At 37.1% G+C, this 20,159-nt stretch overlaps 1 protein-coding gene across 2 annotated transcripts; it reads right to left on the bottom strand.

Moving 5' to 3' along the window:
* Positions 1-971: 971 nt before the first annotated feature.
* Positions 972-19,870, bottom strand: LOC113112976 (protein AHNAK2-like). 2 transcript variants are annotated; one of them, XM_026278998.1, is made up of 7 exons: positions 19,462-19,870; positions 12,034-12,080; positions 11,818-11,916; positions 11,566-11,676; positions 11,311-11,458; positions 11,025-11,191; positions 972-10,925 (listed from the first exon to the last, which is right to left on the bottom strand). In XM_026278998.1, the coding sequence occupies exons 1-7, from the start codon at positions 19,511-19,513 to the stop codon at positions 1,668-1,670; spliced, it is 9,882 nt and encodes a 3,293-aa protein (XP_026134783.1). In that variant the 5' UTR covers positions 19,514-19,870; the 3' UTR covers positions 972-1,667. The 2 variants fall into 2 exon arrangements, with proteins under 2 accessions (XP_026134783.1, XP_026134784.1); XM_026278999.1 differs by lacking the exon at positions 19,462-19,870 and adding an exon at positions 14,294-14,387.
* Between the last annotated feature and the right edge of the window lie 289 nt (positions 19,871-20,159).

A 20,159-nucleotide genomic window follows, 5' to 3' on the forward strand; every position in this document is an offset into this window, starting at 1 on the left:
CTGAGTATGTCCACAATGATCTCCTTAGTCTTCTGGGTGTTTAGTTCCAGGTTGTTGGTGGCACACCACTCTGCCAGGTGCTGCACCTCATCCCTGTAGGCTGACTCGTCATCATCCTTGATCAGACCTACCACCGTGGTGTCATCTGCGAATTTGATTATGGTGTTGGAGCCATAAACAGGAACACAGTCATGGGTGAATAGGGAGTACAGGAGAGGGCTAAGTACGCAGCCTTGTGGCACTCCAGTGTTCAGGGTTATGATGGAGGAGGAGAGGTTATCTAACTTAACAGACTGAGGTCTGTTAGTCAGAAAATCTAGAATCCAGTTGCAGATGGGTGTGCTGATTCCAAGATGGCTGAGTTTGGAGATCAGCTTGGAGGGGATTACCGTATTAAATGCAGAACTGAAATCTATGAACAGCAATCTCACATGTGTGTTCTGACTGTCCAGGTGGGTGAGGGCAGAGTGAAGTGCCGTTGAGATGGCGTCCTCAGTTGACCTATTGTTGCGATAGGCAAATTGGAATGGGTCTAATGTAGCAGGGAGACAGGATTTTAAGTGGGATGCGACCAGTTTCTCAAAGCACTTGGCAATGATGGGGGTGAGTGCAACAGGACGGAAGTCGTTAGGGACCGAGGCAGTGGAGTGGGATGATATTGCAATGAAAGTGCACGCAATGGGTTCATAAGCAGGCACAGGCTAACCATAAACAGAAATAAAGTTACAAAGTACTGGAGCACAGACCACATTAAGCAAAAAAAGTGTACCATATGTAGGACTACACCGTTTTATCTGTTTCACAAATTCTGTCACAACATTGAATTCGTTAATCACTGGCAGACACTCAGGTACATAAAAAGAACAAAAGTACATGACCTCTTATTTCAGTGCTCATTTCGTTCAGTGTTCTTATGTTAATTATTCAGAACCCACCCCGAACAATTCAGATTTAGGTTCACACAAGAAAAACAGAGACACAGAGTATAATTTCACTTATTTCTTTATTTTGCAGAAACCAATAAAAGTATTTCTCTTACAACATCAAAATTTATTATTTTGACTATGTTAAAAGAAAAGTCATTGCTTATTAAGAAAATGATTTGTATTTGAAAATATGCATTGGGTATTTTGCAAGTCCATTGATTCCATCATACCATACCATAGGTGCAAAAGCTTTGTGGTGAATAAAACACATTTACACAATGTTTTTATTCTTTCTCAAGGCTGCAGAAAAAAAGAATTATAATTGCAATTACACAGTTTTCCCGAAATAACTTTAAAGAAACAAATGCCACAAAATGTGATACTGCCACATCAACTTTGAAATTAATTTTATATGAATATATCTGTTTAATTGGTGATTGGGTGATCTCCAAGACCCATGATGACAGATTTACAATAAAGCACACTGACAACCTGCACATAAATAATAATATATTTGTTTTTCTATTATTCCATGTTCATACATAATTTTTCCAGTGGATATAGTTTTTTAAAGGCTATTAAGCATAACATTTCTGTTAGCTAAACAATACTCATAAGTATATGTTTATAATTATCAGCGTTGTTGCATAATAGTGTTACAATTCAGCTGGCTTACATGACAATAAAGAACACTGAAACATACATTCAAAAGCATAAAATCAACCCAGCCATATCCCATGTTCATTTCCCCCCATTATCATCGGTAGAGGATTCCATATGTCTTAGAGATGTTTTAGTGCTCACTAATGTGACCTCTTCAATTGTTGCTGCACTGTCAAAAAAACTAATTTTTTCGGTGTGTACCGTGTCTCTAAGCCTGCAAATTGAAGAAGCTGTCTCATCAGAAATGGGTTCTGCAGAGTCTCCTTCAAATACACATGTTCTCTGTGTCACAAGTTTTGTCTCTTTGTCATCATGTAGAGTCTCTTTCACAACATGCCTTTCTACCAATGTGGGCATCCCACTTTGTTCTCTGGTTTCCACCACTGTCAAAACTGAATCTGAGCCTACTGTTACTTGTAAAGGCGAGGTGTGAATTCCACAGGCATCTAAATTAGTAAGGATTGAGGCTTGCTGTGTTTCTGGTATAGCTTGTATGTTCGATGTGATGACATGAATTTCCCCTGACATCTGTTTCAGGGTGTCGGCTGAGGCTGAGCACATATCCGATAAGAAAGGGATGTTGACTTTCTCTGGCTGGTGAGGCTCCATTGATATCAGTTTACACCTGGCTGTGGAAGTCACAACATCATTTTGTACATCATTGACCCCAACAGTGACAGTGGGTTCAGCATATCTCACTTTAACCTTTGTAGGTGAGGTCTGTGACATGCCAATCTGCTCAGTGGTTACTGTAGAACTTATATCTGCAAAAGCTTCAGATGACTTCGGTGACAGTGGTGGGCTGAGGCTTTCCTCCACAGCCTCACTGAGTGAAATCTTCTCAGGTTCCTTGTGTGCCTTGCTTAATTCTTTCTCAACATCATCAAGCTTCTCAGCCTCTTCAGGCGGTTGGATTATTTCTTTCACATCGTTTTTTGATGTTTTGGTTGGAGAAGAAAATGAGAACTTGAACCAGCCCCATTTCTCTGTTTTTATTTGTTCTTTGCTTGCAGTTGCTTTCTGATCTGCTGAAGCCTCCAAATGCTTTTCACTTTCTTCAATCTTAACATCAACCAATTTATCGCTTTCATCTGAAGACTGGCTGAATCCTAATTTTGGAAATTTAAATGTAAACTTTGATTTCTCCTGAGCTCCTTTGTCTTTATATTCTGCAGTTTCCTCAGCTTTGGCTTCAGCCTCCTGATCTTGCTTAACAGATAAATCATCCTTTTGTGCTTCCATTTCCTCTATTGTTGGAACATTAAATTCAACCTCAAAGCCCCTGAGGACATCCTCAAGTGTAGGCATTGTAAATTTGGGTGATTTTCCAGGTTGTGTATCATCTTTGGTTTCTGTTTTAGCATCTGGAGCATTCGCTTTGGTAGTTGTGTCATCTTCTCCTTCCTGAGATTTTGTTCTTGAAATGCTGATCTTTGGCGTATTTATTGTAGGAAGATTGAATTTACTTGTGGAGCCTTTGTCCCCATCCAGTTTTTTAGTAGCAGTGTCTGGAAGCTGTTCAGTGGTTTCTTTAATTTCACTCTCTCTTTGTAATTCTTTAGACACTTGTACACTCTTGTCTTCAATATTTAATTCAGTGTTACTATCTGGTTCATCTACTTCTGCTTCTTTTAATTTTCCATCAGATGCTTTTTGAGTTGAAATTCCAAATTTTGGCATTTTAAAAGTAGGAAATTTGAATTTACTTGGAGAACCTGAAACAACTGTATCATCTTTCAACTCAGTCTCTACCTCTTTTTTTTCAAGACTGGAACTTTCTTCTAGAGCCATGTCTACTTTTGGGAGAATTGCATCTTCTGCTTGCATCTTGATTTCTGGTTCAGTCATCCCAATTTCAGGTGTTTCTGTCTTTACCTCTTTTGCAGTTACTGTCATCTCAGGAACTTTTACTTTTGGCAACGAAATCCCAAATTTTGGACGTTTAAATATAATTTCCTGTCCCTCTTGATTAACCTCTTTTTCTTTTATATTAATATCAATAGATGGGGTTTCAGTCTCTACAGTTTTGCCTTTGATGTGACCTGAAAGATCCAACTTTGAAGTCTCTATCTCATAATCCACAGAACTAACTTTCATTTCCTTGGTTTCAGAATCAGCCTTTGTTGCATTACTAGGGACCTTTGGAGTGGAGAGTCCAAATTTGGGTAATTTCATTGTTGGGAGTTTAAATTTAGTTGGCGAGCCAAATTTGGGATCTGTTATTTCGGTTTTGCCTTCTTTTTCACTTTCTCCTATTTCTGTATTGCCCCCTGGCAAAGATATATTTGGTGTCATTTCACTGGCTTGAATATCTTGGGCCTTGCCATCAGATTTTGAAAATCCAAAATTTGGAAATCCAAAGCTTGGTTTCTTCATTTTTACACTAAGTCCCTTAGAACTCATTTCAGTTAAATCTGCTGGTTCCTCAACCACAACATCTTTTTCTGTACCAGCTTCTCTTACGTCATATTTAGAAACCTCTGCTTTTGAAACACTAATATCAAATTCTGGACTTTCTGATGCTTGTAGAGAAATTTCAAACTGTGGTAGTTTGGTTTGACTTTCTTCTACTTCAAGTTCAGCTCCTTTAGCCTCCACATCCACTTCCACTGATCCTTTGGGTAACATTAGCTCTTCCTTGTCTATAGATAGTACATCCCCTGACATTTTCAATTTGGTTTCAGTCAGAGCTTTCTTAGGCCCTTGGTCACTGTCTTGACCTTTAATTGCTGGAAGAGCAATCCCAAATTTTGGAAGCTTAAATTTGCCCTCTTGTTGCTTTTTATCATCCCCCTTAATGTTTATGTCAATGAATGGATCATCTATTGTTGGCCCTTTCATTTCAACACTTGACACTTCTCCTGACATGTTAAACTTCTTATCTGGAAGGCTTACTTCAGGAACTTTGATGTCCACATGTGCCGTAGGTATATCAACTGTATCCTTTGATGCTTTGGTTCCAAATTTTGGGAAACTGAATGTTGGAAGTTTAAATCTGGTTGGAGAGGCAAAAGTGTCCTCCTTCAAATAAGGACCGTGTTCTGGTACATTAATGTCTGCAAATTGCTTTGAAACATCAACATTTCCCACTGATGTGCCCATGTCAGCTTTGGGTAAACTCACATCAACTTTAGGAGCCTTAAGGTCTGGTTTTGAAAATCCCATTTCTGGAAGTTTCACTTTGTAGTCAGCATCAACTTTATCTGTTTTCCCCTCAATGGTCAAATTTTGAATTTCATCACCAGGCTTTTGTACAATTACATTTTCTTCACATAGCAGGCCAGTCTCTATGTTTATTTCTTTACCCTCCATATCTATTTCCTTTACTTTTGGCATGCCAATTCCAAATTTTGGCAATTTGAACTTACTCCCCATTCCATCATCATCAGTCTCACTGACATTAATGTCCACATCAACAGCAGGCCCTTTAATATCTGTGGTTGTTTCTGTGTCAGTGGTTTGCACCTCTCCTTTTCCTGGGAAACTGATTTCAGGTTCTTTGATATCTACTTCAGCTGATGGAATATCAGGTGTAGCTTTTGGATATTTGAGTCCAAACTTTGGAAAGTTGATTGTAGGCAGCTTAAATTTTGTCTGAGTTGTTGTATCTCCTTGTAATTTCACTTCTTCTTTGATGGTGATTTCTGCATCTTTGTCTACAACAGGCATGATATGCTCTTGCATATATATATCTGCCTTTAGTTGACTGGCATCAACATCTATCTCCTTAATTTCTGTCTTTGAAAAACCTAATTTTGGTAGTGAAAAGCCTGGCTTCTTCAGTTTCACATCATGCCCTTTCAAGTCAACTTCAGGCATATCTGCTTTACCTTCAATGGATATGTCTTGAACGTCAGCATCAGGTTTAGGTAGTATTACTTTTTCTTCTGCTAGATGAACATCAGTTTCTCCTTTTGTGGCATGTATATCGGTCTCTATTTCTTTTACATCTAAGTCAGCTTTTTGAATTTGACATGACACCTTGATGTCCTCATCTGCTGATGGTAAATTTACTGTACCTTTTGAAGTTTTGACTCCAAATATTGGCAGGTCAACTTCTGTCAGTTTAGATTTGGTTGGGGAACTAACAATAATTGCATCTTTATGTTCAGCCTCTCCTCCTGGAAGTGTTTGTTCTTTAACAGGTACATTGACCTCTGGTATGGATACTTCAGCCTTTGGTATACTGATATTAACTTCTGGATTTGCTGTGTCTGGTTTAGAAAACCCAAACTTGGGGAATGAAAAGCTTGGTCTCTTCACTTTTACTTGCATTCCTTTGGAATCATCCTCAGGCATATCTGCACTCCCTTCAACTTTAGGTTCAGTTTTGGGTGGCTGTACTTCTGATTTCACATCAGGTTTGGAAATATCTGTTTTCATATATGTTCCCTCTAGCTCTGAATCTGCCACATTAATGTCTAATGCTACTTTTTGTGATCTAACACCAAATTTCGGGAGGCTCATTGATGGGAGTTTAAACTTTGTTGGAGATCCAAAAATTGTTGAACCCTTTTGGTCAGATTCCATCTTTGACACTTTAATATCCACGTTTGCTTCATCTAGGTCCATACTGCCTTCTGTGGGGATATCTGTTTTTTGAATACTTATATCAACTTCAGGGGCTTTTACTTCTGGTTTTGAAAACCCAAATTCAGGTGATGTCTTCATCTGCACATCTAGACATTCTGATTCTGGTAACTGAACCATCCCCTTAGATGTTATCTCTGGCTTTTCTATAAGAATTTCTTTCTTGGATGTATTTAAATCAAACCCTTTTACTTTAGGAAGGCCAACACCGAACTTTGGCAACTTAAACTTTCCCCCCTGTTTTCCAAGTTCAGCATCTTCAACATTTAAATCAACACTTACAGATTGACCCTCTGTGGCTAGATGGGGTCCCTTAATATCTACTGATGGGGATTCACTTGATATTTTTATTTGTGTACCTGTACCAGTCACTTCAGGTCCTTTAATAGCTATATCTACAATTGGAATAGTTTTCTCTTCCTTTATAGTTTGTCCTCCAATCTTTGGGATGTTAATTGAGGGGAGTTGAAATTTTGCTGTGGCACCGAGCGCTGTTGTATCTTTTTGATCATCCTCAACATTTGACACTGTGGTATTCATAATTTGTTCTTCAATTTTCAGGTCACTTTCTGGTTTGGAGATATCAACTGGTGCAAGACTGACATCAATCTCTGGGGACTTGATATCTGGTTTAGAAAATCCAAATTTAGGAAGTGAAAAGCCTGGCTTTTTCATTTTCATACCTGTGTTTTTTAAATCAACTTCTTGATCCATTTTGCTTTCTAGAGTGGCTTGTGATACTTCTGCTTTAGTTGACGGTTCCCCAAGTTTTGCCTGTGGTGAAGAAATATAGCCTTTTGCCTTTGATACACTGGCCTCTGTAATTGACAGGGTATATTGATCTCCACTATCTACCTTTGTCTGATCAGCACTGATTGAGAGTTTCTTCAGCTCTTGACTGGGCACATTAGAGTCAATTTTGACATCTGATGGTTCTACTGATGTGATTAAATCTTCAGTCTCCAAAGTAATTTCCTCACCCCTCAAATCCATTATTTCAGCTTTTTCTTTGGTAGATGAACTTCTGAATTTGGGTAATTTGAAAGTAGGAAGTTTGAATTTGATCTGTGACCCTCCCAAGGTTGGATCATCTTTTAACATATCTGTTGTCTGAATGGACTCAAGATTCACATCCACTTCACCTACTTCCACAGATGTATCACCCCTCTCAATATTAATCTCTGGAGATTTAATGACTTGTTCATAAAATTCATGCTCTGACCTTGGCATTTTAAGCATATTAACCTCCATTTCCACAGATGCTTCAGGTATGTCTGCTTTTCCTTCAGCACTCTCCTTGTCATGTTTCAGTAGAACCTCTGATATTTTTGCATCTTTTCTTGATGCACCCTTTTTAAATTCTGATCCCTTTACCTTTGAAAATAAGAATTCAAATTTGGGCATCATAAATCGACTCCCTTGACTAGGATCAGTGTCTTTAGTTTTCATTTCAGCATCCACCGGTAGGGTTTCTAAAGTTAACTTAGACGGTTCTGTATCTTGTGATCCTGTATCTTTATCCTGTGATGCTACTGCTGATACTGCCTTTATTTCTGACTGTGCATCATCCTCATCTTTTGCAACAGATTCTTCCCCAGTCTTTGAAATGGAAATATCAGATTTAGGGAGATGCTTTGTTGGCATCTTGAATTTAGATGTAGAACCAGAAGTACTTTTGTTTTTCAACTGGACTTCAACCTCTGGAGCAGGAGAAGTCATTTCAGTCTCTTCGATCACAGTGTCAGGCACTGGAAGACTAACATCAACACCTGCAGCTTTGATGTCTTGTTTTGAAAATGCAACAGCTGGAATTTCTTCAGTATCATGACCAGTCAGGCTAGCATCAATATCTGGTTTAGTTAATGACATTTCTTCAGATGATTTTATTTCTTTTTTCTGAACATTTTTGATATCTGCCTTTGCCTCAGGAAGAGACAAGTCAACTTCAGGTTTGGATACCTCATCTTTTGCAACAGATTCTTCCCCAGTCATGGAAATGGAAATATCAGATTTAGGGAGATGCATTGTTGGAATCTTCAATTTAGATGTAGAACCAGAAGTACTTTTGTTTTTCAACTGGACTTCAACCTCTGGAGCAGGAGAAGTCATTTCAGTGCCAGAAAGTGCTTTTGCTTCTACAGGTAGTTTAGCTTCATCTGTGCTGACAGTGGGCATTTGAATATCACCATCAGCATCAGTTGTCTTGGGAAATGAGACTCCAAATCTTGGAAATTTAATTATAGGAAGTTTAAATTTTGTTGGAGAATCTGTCGAATCCTTGAATTCAGCCTCTACATCTGTGGTCTTACTTTCAACATGTAATTCTGTCCCATCTGCATCATGTAAAGAGACCTGTATGGCTGGGAGAGTTATGTTAGCATCAGATACTTCTGATTTAGAGAATCCAAATTTGGGGAAAGATATTTTCCTTTTCTTCATTTTAGACTCTGCTTCTTTTATTTCAGCTTGTGGAAGTTCAGATGGCTCCACTTCAGTTTTTCCACTAACCTTGATGATGGATTTTTCAGATTCATCTGGTAACAGGCCACCTTCTTCTGTCTTTTTGATATTGTCTTCATCAAGAGATATTTTAGCCTCAGTTGTCCTCTCCTTGATTGTGCCACTATCACTTTTAGGTGACGTGGCCTTTATTGGTAATTCAATCGCAATACCTGGCAAGTGAATGTCAGGTGTCATGATTTCAGAACTTGGCATTGATAACTTTGATTTCTTTTCATGCACAATTTTGTCAGCTTTGATATTTGCATCAGTATAGTCTTTCAAAGCCTCATCTTGGATGTTTATATCTTTGGCTATTATGATTTTTGTTGGTTGAACTGATTGTTCAATGGCTTCCATTCCTGGTATTTCAATGTCTTCACGCTTTGGAAGTTTGAATTTTACACCTGGAGATGTACTTGGCTTATCATCCCTTGCTAACATTTTGCCAGTTTTGGGTTGGTGGTCAGCAAGTTTCATTTTTGATAGGTCTGTTTTGCTCTCGATTTTAACCGTTTCTTCAAAATGCAATTGTTCAATTTTTGGTAATACGAAGGCTTGATCTTTTGTAGCAACAGGAGAAAGTCTCTGTTTTTCTTTATCCATTGTGTCAGGTAACTTAATGTTTATTTCTGTGCTCATGCTCGGAATTTTAGGTGACATGCCAGTCTTGTCTGACTTAATTTCCATGATTGTTACCTCTCTCTGTACAAGGACTCCAGTGATGTCTCTCTCAGGTAATTTAAAGGCAGGGAATTTTGATACTGCATCCTTTACATCCTCAACATTAAACTCTTCTGCTTCCACCTGAGCTTGCTTTTCTCCTGCTTTTGAGATTTTGATTATATTCTCAACTTTTTGTTCTTTAATTCTAGGAGACTTAACCTTAGCTTTTGATCCTATGCCCTCCATGCCAGGAATTTCAATTTCCTCTCGTTTCAGAAGAGACACTTTGGTTGAGTCTTTCTGTCTTACAGTTATTGATTCTTGGTGGTCTAGTTCAGAGACATCCACTTTAGGCAGTTTAAAATTTGATTCAGTGTCTGTGCTACCTCCAGTGCTCTTCGTGCTTTTGTCCACAACCAGAACATGTGATTTTGGCTGGGATATAACAGGAGTTGGAGTGATTGGTTTCTTTGTGTCTGTTGAGGGCCTATCCTCTCTCGTTTGGATCTCAAAAGTTAAAGTGTCTGATGTAAAATCTATTTTGTTTACTGCATTTGAAAAATTACTCTTTGATGTGGCTATGTCTGCCAATGGTCCTCTGGTTCGAATCCCATAACTTTCTGTTTCTAGAATGTTTCTTTCTTTTTTTTCCTTGTCACTGCCAGTTATTGGTGTTTTGCTTATTGGTCCTACCTCTGGCATGTCAAGAGAAACATCAACTTTAGGAATAGTCGTGTCTGTTTTTCCTGACTCTTGGGTCTTTTCTAAAATGTCTTGATTTATTGGTTTGCTATCGGAATCCACTTGATGTCCAACTGGTTCTGTGTGTGATATTACATTAGGACTGTCCAAAATATTGTCAAATGTTGATGGATCCAAAGTTCTCATTCCACTTGTGGAGGATTTTAATTGGCTTTCTGTTTCTATTTCATATTTATCCTTTCCTGGAATGCTATCCCTCAGTTCTGATTTCTCTCTCCTTTCTTTGCCATCATCTCCAAGAGCGACTGTAATATCAGTAGTCTTTGATGTGGTGTCCACACTGATAAGCTCAACCTTATGCAGTGATTCAGTCGCTGGCAAAGTCAGGAATGTATATTTATTTCCTGTTTTATTTGAGTCGGTATTTTCAGCTACATTCAATATTTTAGGACTCTCTATCACCTTAGTCATTGGCACTTTCTCTTCGACTATATTCATAATAATTTCATTGTCCAAGACCTCCATATTGTCTGTTGCAAGTGCCTCTTCGTTTTCTTGGGTTTCTTCGACAGATTTGCTCCTGCGGCCTGCCATACGCTTCTTAGGTTTCATTTTATGCTTCTTTTTCTTGTCTTTTCCATCTGGGGATTTTAATGGAGACTTAAGAGGAGACTCTGTGTCACTTGTTGGTGGACTTATCTCTAATTTTCTCTGTTCCTCTGCTTCTGACGTGCTGTGAGATCTTTTAAAATTCCCCCTGCGACCTCTGCTAAAGGTAGGGAATTTGGGCCAAGAGATGCGATCATGTTGTTTTTTTGTCTTTCTTCGACCTCTCATCTCTGGTCCGCTACCTTCCTCTATTTGCTCAGCCTCCTCGCCCTGCAAACATTGATGAAGCAGATGTAAGGTCAATAAAACTTCAGAAGAAGCTTTGCAGTATTCTGTAATTAAGAATGTAATGAACAGTATTATAATTACAATGGTTGTATCTGGCCTCTCTGCCTCAGCATCTTCCTGGGTTCTTGGAGGTGGTTTGCGTTTTAAACAGAATGCCATTTTATATGGTTGAGCATGCTCAAGAATCTGGAGGGCGTCTTCATATGACACATTATCAAAGTATACTGTAGCACTGAGTATTTGATCACCTGAAAGGCCAGATGGAAGGGCACAAATAAGGATGCAAGGGAACAGATGGAAGAATAACCAATTTAGCTGTATTCTAGCTTCAGAAATGTTCTGTAATGTGCTATAATAAAAACCCCACCTTCTTTCACACTTAGCTTTGAGGCAGGTGACTCTGGTTTTACTTCCTTGATGAAGATGCCATCCTTTCCTCCACTCACAACCAAACCCTCAGCACAGACTTCTTTTACAGTTTTCACTATTATTTCTGACTGATCACTTTGTGTATCCTGAAACAGAATCCAAAGTAATTTAGAAATTGGGATCATGTTTTCCCAGTATTTACATTCCTAATCATCTGTATTCTTCATTAGAGAGAACTTTTGGTGTTTCAGACCTCTGTTTGATTCATCTTGGCAGAGGAACGCTTGTCAAACAGCGAGCCGAAACCAATCCTTTTGCTTTTCTTGGAACTCTTGGTGGGTGAGTCATAGAAATCACCTTCAGCCTGGCAAAATAGCATGTGGTATATTTTATAGATAATAGTTAGATGATCAAATACAACATTATGCAGTTATAAATTTGGTTTATTGTACTGTGCATTGCGTTATATAGTTAACATAAGAGTCTTTTCTAATGTAAGGCTCACCTGTTTTGCGTATTTCTCTGTGGTGGGGAATTCCTCAACAGGAGAGGAACCCTGTGGACGAGGTCTTTCCTCCTCTAAAACTTCAGGGTCCTCACATACCTAGTGTATTAAATACCAATTAGTTTGTTTAAACCATTGATCAGTTTAAAACAGAGAGACCTATAGCACATGTATATTTTATATTTGCTGAATGTGCTCTACTGGATTGATACTCACTAAATCATCATCTGTGTCTTCCGGTCCCTTCAGCCTTCGCCTTCCTCCTGTTGTGATAAAAAAAAAAAAAAAAAAAATGTGGATTAAGGTCTCCCATCTGAGTGGTAAGCATTATGGTGCATTATGGTGCATTATGTTGTCTGCACAACCATCCTGAAAACCTAAGCCTGTTAGTTATGCATGAAATCTATACTTTAGATATTTGCTGTTTTGTAGTTTACACTAATTGGAGAGTCAGTGAGGGATCTATTTTGCCAGACCAAAAGTATTTTATTTGCAAAAGTTGACATAATCTAAGGCAATATTTCTGTGTGAAAGATTTCCTAGCAAATATTCCCACAGGATCCACACAGTCTACCTTCTTCTGTTGTTTCCTGTAAAGTGAGGTACTCTATTGATCTGAAGGGGTTGGCTTACACTGCATGCAATAAGACCAACATGGAAACATTTGATCCGAAACATTAGGCTTCAATAGACCCGAAAAAGAACAGTGAAAAAATGGTTACAAATATCTGAAATAACTGTGATTTGATTTAAAAAATACAAATAATATATATTTCAATTTGACGCAATGAAGAAATGATTCCGTTGCACATTTTTTTATACTTTAATGGCCCTCTTTTCTTCTTAGAAAGGAATGCATTTCCAATTTCCCAAAACAGAATGCACTTTAAATATAAGGATTGTTTACGTACATAAACATTTTTTATAAGCCTCACTCTGCCCTGGCCATTGACCTGCACTTTCCTTAAAGCACTTATCCAGGCATCAGGTCTAGATGGCATTGAAGCACACTGGAGATTTATGTGTGTGCACTGTATGTCATGTCGCACATAAACAATATTAAACCAGCACCATCTTTTCACAGTTTCTAATGATCTGACACTAAACTTGCGAATGCACCAATGTATAGACATTTGGGGAAAAGCAATGCTAAATGTGCATTATCCACAGTTAAGACAATAAGCAAAGTAAACAAACTTGTTACAGGGTGTAGAAAACTCTTTGTTGATGTCAAAGGCTTTGAGAACAATGCAGCTCAATGGTATTCTGGTGATTAATATGTCATTTATCTATCATTCTGTCATTATCATTGATGTTTTCCATGACACACCTCCAATTTATAGAATTAAAAACTAAATTACGCAAGTTTTATGATGACCTCAGTTAGGCTGTTTAATATCTGCTTTTAACCACAGGTAATGCAATATTGAACTTGAAAGGGGCTTGGAAACCACTTTTGCTAATTGAACGTGAAACTCAGCACCTGGATAACAACTGGATGTTCAGTGAGAAATAAATAAGGTCAAATGATAAGCAAGAGCAAGAAAAGCTGTCATTTAAACAGATCATGTACTGTGTTCCTTCACTCAGTGATGCTGACAAAACCAATGGTTTGAATAACCTGATGTAAACTGATGTGCATAGGAGAGATCAGAGATGACACTTTGTTTCTGACTAAGATTAACTGAGGCTTTTGGTTTTAACATATACCGTACATGTATGATGAACAAGCAGAAGAATGGCATTGCTGTGGTATTGATGTTTGAGGTTGTGTTGCAAATCAACAAGTTTCAACAAGGTGTATTTTCTGGCTGCTATTGTAGCTAAACAGGCTTAAGTAGTTGTTTTTTTAATAATATCTGTCAAAAACCAACACAGTGAATTGAACAAGCCTAAACAACATGCCATGCTTTCTTAATTTTTTTTTTATGCTTTCAGGCACCCCACCCCTGTCAGGTATAATGAGGTTGATTGTTTGTCAGTATATGTAATAATTACTGAATAAAATACATTAAATTCTTTAAAAGACCATTGTCCATCATAAGTTATTTAAAATAAGATCAATAAACCAATTTGCAGTCATATCTGAGCTCATATACTTCATATATCTCTATTAGGATTACAAATTATATATGTGAGCTCTGTAAAAACTGAAGTTTTTTACAAAACGTTTTTCAAAACGTTTTGACTGAATATTCAGGAAACATACTATGCTATGCACAACATATTGCTTTTAAAACATGCTGTATACTTCAGTATACTACTTAAATATCTTGAAGTACAAACAAAGTATCTAATATTTACCTAATACTAGGTAAATATGAAAATAGCCTAGTTTAGCTGAATTGTAACAAAATAATAAGAATAAAAAGAATAATTGTTTGTATGTCCAACATGTTGCTGCATTTAAATTACAATGATGCAAGTTCTTCGCCAGCTGAACATTAAAGGTAAACAATGATAGGTTTGCACTTACCTGATCTGTGGTTTACTTGCAGAAATATACGTTTCACTGTTTTCCAGACAGTAATTTACCAAGTGCACAGCATGCAATGACAAAACTGTTTGTGGGTAGTTGTTAGTTTTTGTGGAGAAGATGAAGGGACCTGCCCTTTCTTCTAAAGTTATGGCACAACCCTGTTTCAGGGCTGTGGTTCAAGCTCCTGCTAATGCTATTGTTCTGAAGAACAAACATCTGAATGTGTTACATCGCTTACATTCACAAATGAATATATCGTTCGATTTTTAAGCTAATGAAACGCCAAGTATTTTGTTGCAAAGGTCTTTATGTCCTTCTGTTCTCCAGTGAATGTTGCCTGTGTTTGTTTAGTATAAATTCGAGTTCTAATTAGTGAGACTAATTAGTGTACAGTGGGAAATAAATGCAGAAAGAAGACAAGATCTCATGCAGTTCAGAGTTTTTCATTGTGCTTTTTTGCCAAAGTTAATAAACAATAAGACTTTGAAGAATAGATCAGTTTACTCAATACAAAGCAAGCTGTCAATCACATGATGTTTGTGCAGTATGTGTGTGTGCACATGGCTGACTGTGTGTTTAAATATCATTTCAAAATCCAAGAACTCCCTTTATCCACACATAATTTTAATTTGGCTTTATATTTGTTATAAAATCACCATGCAACTGATTTAGCAAGCAACAAACCACTAATAGAAAGAAACCTGAACTATATAAAAAAGCCTATTTTATTTTTAAGCAAAATCATTGATCCTTAACTTGAAATGTCTGAGAAATTCAGTGTTCATAAATTTGTAACGTAGTTGCTCCTTAATCACATTTTTGCTTTCAGGGTGTCGATCAAAAAGTGATAAAGTATTTAATGAATTTGACTATACTTTAACGTAGTTTTACAGTATATAATGTATGAGAAAGATTTTAAAAAAAATTTATACTACTTATAAAGTACAGAAAGTGCATACAACCATGGATTCTCTATGTATATTTATAAAGTTATGAAAGATAACAATAAAACTGACCTTATATATATGGGGTGGGAGAGGAGGAGTGGGACCACAGCTTTTACAAGGAAGCTCTTCAAAGTATGAATATGAAGATGCATACGTTGTTCATTTCAGTTTATTCCTATTCTTGTGGATGTGGACGTGTTGATTAAACAATTACATCATCAGATTTGAACAATGAGCTGTTAGATGTCGTTTAGGGGTGTGGACACTCACAGCACTGTGACTAGCTGTTGACAATTCATAGTTTTCCTGAACATAGAACATATACACCAGAACATAGTTTTCAATGGGGGGCAAAGGTCATTTCATCTGCTGACTTGGTTTGCTGCACTGAATATGTGACATCAGCAAACTGAACTAAATTTTATTGACATCATTTGTGAAGATTTTATGCTTGTGTGCCCAGATGTTTCAAACAAATATGTTGGAATTATGAGGAATTTATGCTTTTGTGTGCAAATGTTTCTTCAAATAATTTTAGCAAAAGCTCTGAAATCACATTTAAAGTACATAGGTTGGAAGGAAAGTTATTTTGAACTTGAAAGGGATGGTCATTTTGAAATGTGTTTGTGGAAATGAGCTTGAAATTTCTTGAAATATTCTCCGGGAAAAATAACAGCATATGGGTTTGGAACAATATGAGGGTGAGTAAATAATGGATTTTCATTTTGGGGTGAAGTATTGAGTATTATTATTACATAGTATTAGCTATATGATTTTTTTAAATGCAGGATTACAGGCATTAGAGGTTGTTATTTTGCTCCTGAGGCCCAGAGCTCTGCTCCTTCAATAAACTAATACGGTTAATTAGCTGCTCAGCCAGATATAGGGAGCAGGAACATCAACTCCTGCTCTCATAACATCATACACAAGCCTCTTTCAGAGTCAAGCGGGAAATACTTGTTTGTATTCCAAATATAATTGAATTTCAGGGCTGGAGAGGGAAAATAAACTGAAAACAATTAAGAACATGGGACCAAGTTCCCTCATGTTTCCAATCAATCAGGAGCATTAATTGATGCATTTACTGTATGTGCCAAAGAGATTATGGCTTTGGAATTAGAGGATTAAACAGAGAGTTTGCACAAAAATACAACTTCTGTATTTATTTAATAACCTCATGTCATTCCTAACCTGTATAATAAGATATTTTCTTTGCCATAAAATGTTGTTTGGACCCCATTAACTTTAAAGATATATTCTTGTTCCGCAGATGAAAGAAAGTCGATTTGGAATGACATGAGGGTAAGTAAATGATGACAGACTTACTTATGTATGTAGTTATTTTTTTTTTTTTTAACTATGCCTTTAATGCAAATATTCTCACAAGTAAAAATAAAGTATGACATGTCAACACACACACACACACACACACACAAACACACATACACACACACAAAAGATACAGAATGAGATGTCAATGCATGACCTGTTCTCAGTTTTTAAGTAACTTCAGTCAATTCCGAGAAACCAAAGCATGAAAAATGCAAACACTCTCAAATTCATAATTTATTCATCAGCAGGAGGACATTAGTGAGATGCTAATAGAGTGGACTCTAAGTTGGCAAAATCAATGAGTATTTTATGGCCTACTGATGCACTAATATTTTAGGAGCTTCTTTGTAAATATGATTTTTAAAGTAAGATTATATATGATTATGTATGAAAGTATGCAAGTATGATTCTTTAGGGTCTTCATGTCTGCTACATACTTTAGTTAAAATTCCTCAATTGTGGTGAAAAACAACAAATTTTTTATCTTGTCAAAAACCAGGGGCGTAGCTATATGGTGGCCATGGGTGGTCATTGTCACCCCTGATTGAAGCTTGGCCACCCCATATTTCTTTCATTTTTATTGAAATTAAATTATTTCCGATCTGATATGTGATGGGAAAAGAGAGAAGAATGAGCTCAGCAGAAGGTGCATTCGAACTCAGGTTGGTCACATCAAATAATGCGACCAATTGTTTTACGCCTTATGCCACAGAAGTGGATGAGACTTTTGTCTTTTTGTTTTTAGGCCACCCCAAATTGCTGGGTCTTATCTGGCCCCCCTTGTGTATTCAGTGTGGTTTCACACTGTAAGCAAAAATAAACTTGGCGCTGAAACCTACCCATCTCCACCCCCTAATCCCTAACCAACCAATCTCCACCTCTAAACCCACCCATCTTCACCCCTAAACCTACCAATCTCCACCTGTAGATCTGGATCCAACCACGCCCCCTGCATCTTGTGTTTTGAATTGAATGCACTACTTTTTAAACACCATGTAAAAGTGAATTTTGCATCCAATGTGTCCTTTAAAAAAAAATTTTTTTTGTGAAGTTACATGTATTATAATGTCTTGCTCCATATAGAATGACTTTTAACCGTATAAGATAATTTAGGGTTTTTACTGAAGTGTTTTTTTTTCCATTGTGAAAATATCAGCTGGCCTATGCATTAATTCAGAGGATTCATTCTTATCCACGTCTTGCTCATTATGCTCAGGTGGTGTACTTTGGCAATTGTCCAAGTCCCACTAGTCTAAATCCTTCACAAAAACCTTGAGTTGATCCCACAAGCATTTATACTGTCCTGCAGCGTCAAACCACAGAGTCACCAACTAGAGAAAAGTTCTTTGATTGAATGATGATTGATCTTATAACAAATTTCACACTTTAGAATATGATCATAGCAGAGCCAAACCCATCTGTCATAGGATAGACTTGATTTGGCTCAAAACTCAATTTTGACAAAATGTACAGTTTTTGTTTGCCACTTGTACATGTGTACAGAAGTATATAATAATGTCGTTTTAAGTCTGTTCTACTGACATGACAGTTTTGCAATGCATACATCTTAGTGTGACCATAATTAAATCATTATCTCAGATTGCAGATATTGTATGTTAATGCAATCTCACAAACATTAAGCATCATGGAAAAGCTGTACAGCAAGTTCATAAAAACAGATTTTATTTAATTAAATACTCTGTATGTCATTCTTGGTTATATTTATAGGAATTAAGCTGCCATGCAGCCGTTGTATTGTGAGATGTATTTGTTGCTCACTGCAGCTTGTAGGATCTCTAACATATAACTCTTGCCTCATCTAAGTCACTTTAAGTGTTTGTTTGTATAATTAAAGAGCTTGAAGTTCATTTGAAGGTCAAAAAAAAAAAAAGCAGATAAGCTCCTAGTTTAATTAAATTAGACAAGGTGACCAAATGACTTAGAGCTGTTTGGTTAACGCATTAATTGGATTTCAAAGTCCATTGATAATGAAGCCAAAAGGAGTACCATCAAGTCACTGTAATATAGAATGACACAACCAAAGAAGATACATGCAAGGTAAGATGCATAAAGTGTATTTAAAAAAAAAAAAAAAAAAAAACTTATTAAAACACTTATTACATTAATTACTATTACTAATAATTACTAAATCGGTTTATATATATATTCATAGACAGAGAGAGAGAGATAAATAACTGAGCATATATTTTTATATTTTTATATTTATATATATATATATATATATAACTATATTATTAACATTTTTATAGAATTATAAGTAAAATTATAAAATGTATATGTGTTATATAATTATATAAAAATGTGCATCATATTTAATAAAATTATATTAATACAAATATACTGTCAATATATTTTTGATATTATACATATGTATTGATTTCTTATTAAACATCATAAAAATCGTTGAAATAAAATGTGCTTTTCATTAAAATAAAAAAATATTAGGGAAAATATGAAAGAAAAAAAAAAAAAAAAAAGCCCGTAAGCTTTCATAAATCCTTGTAGACAATACTATTCAAATTCAACCATTCCTAAACGCTCATAACAACCAAACACACTGCAGATGCTGTTGATAAAGTACTGCATAACTCAGCTGACAGCCACACAGTCACACCCCCTTTACTGCAGACACACCCAGATCACATGCAGTGCAGCGTCATCTCAGCAGACAAATGCAGTGATGCTTGTCAACAGACTCAGCACCAGTGTCCCACTAACTCACACATCCACAACTCAACTCCACAATTATATTGTCCTGCCCTCAGAGGTGCCGAGTGCGGAGATAAAAATAGCACAGAGCATGCAGTGTGAGACACACAGAGAGAAAAGCTAAAGAGATAGAGCAAAATAAAGAGTGATGCCCACCCGCGGCTGATGCATGCCAGTTGGGAAATGCCAGGTGAAAACAGTCACACATGGTGGCTGTCTTCTGGGGTTCTTGTCCAGGCTGTCAGTACTGGTTTCTGGTGACGCACTTTTTTGGGAAGCCCTGCTCTCTTCCTCCGAGGCTGAAAAACTGGCTTCTTCCTTTTTCCTCTCAGTCAGTCACTTTAAATGCAGTGGACAAAATAAAGTCACCGCCGGTGAATGATGATAAAGTCAGTCTGACTTGGCATGCGAAGGTGGGACGGAGAGAGATGTCGTGCTCCATCCACCCTAGTTGGTACTTCACAAGAGTGAGGCTGCACTCTCTACCCTGCCCGAATAAACTCGCTCTCTCTAACACGCAAAAACAATTAAAGGGGGTATGGCTGACTTGGGACAGGGGGCTGTCCTAAAAAATGCAAATCCCTCCTTCTAAGCATCTCATGCTACCCTTATGATCACTTTTGACCAATTGATACTCTGGACCATCTGACAGCTGATTACAACAAGAGAAAAACATTCCAGCTTCATAGGCATGCAGCAGAGATGTGTAATTGGATTTTTCACCACACAGTACGTTTTCATGTCTGCTGGGTGACAGAAAGGGAACTGAGGATGCGGTTTGTCAGGTGACTAGACTAATGTGTTTGAGAGCAGCTGTGTACCTGAGCTGGCTGACATTCACAAACTTCTGATAA

Source organism: Carassius auratus, chromosome 13, assembly GCF_003368295.1.
Source record: "Carassius auratus strain Wakin chromosome 13, ASM336829v1, whole genome shotgun sequence".
NCBI lineage: Eukaryota > Metazoa > Chordata > Actinopteri > Cypriniformes > Cyprinidae > Carassius > Carassius auratus.

Bases quoted from the DNA above. Each gene is read 5' to 3' on its own strand.
- LOC113112976 (XM_026278998.1), bottom strand. From the start codon at position 19,513: ATGTGTGACTGTTTTCACCTGGCATTTCCCAACTGGCATGCATCAGCC. The intron at 12,081-19,461 runs GTGGGCATCACT...TTATCACAACAG, and splicing joins CTGGCATGCATCAGCCGCGG to GAGGAAGGCGAAGGCTGAAG. The intron at 11,192-11,310 runs GTGGGGTTTTTA...CTGGCCTTTCAG, and splicing joins AAAGCTAAGTGTGAAAGAAG to GTGATCAAATACTCAGTGCT.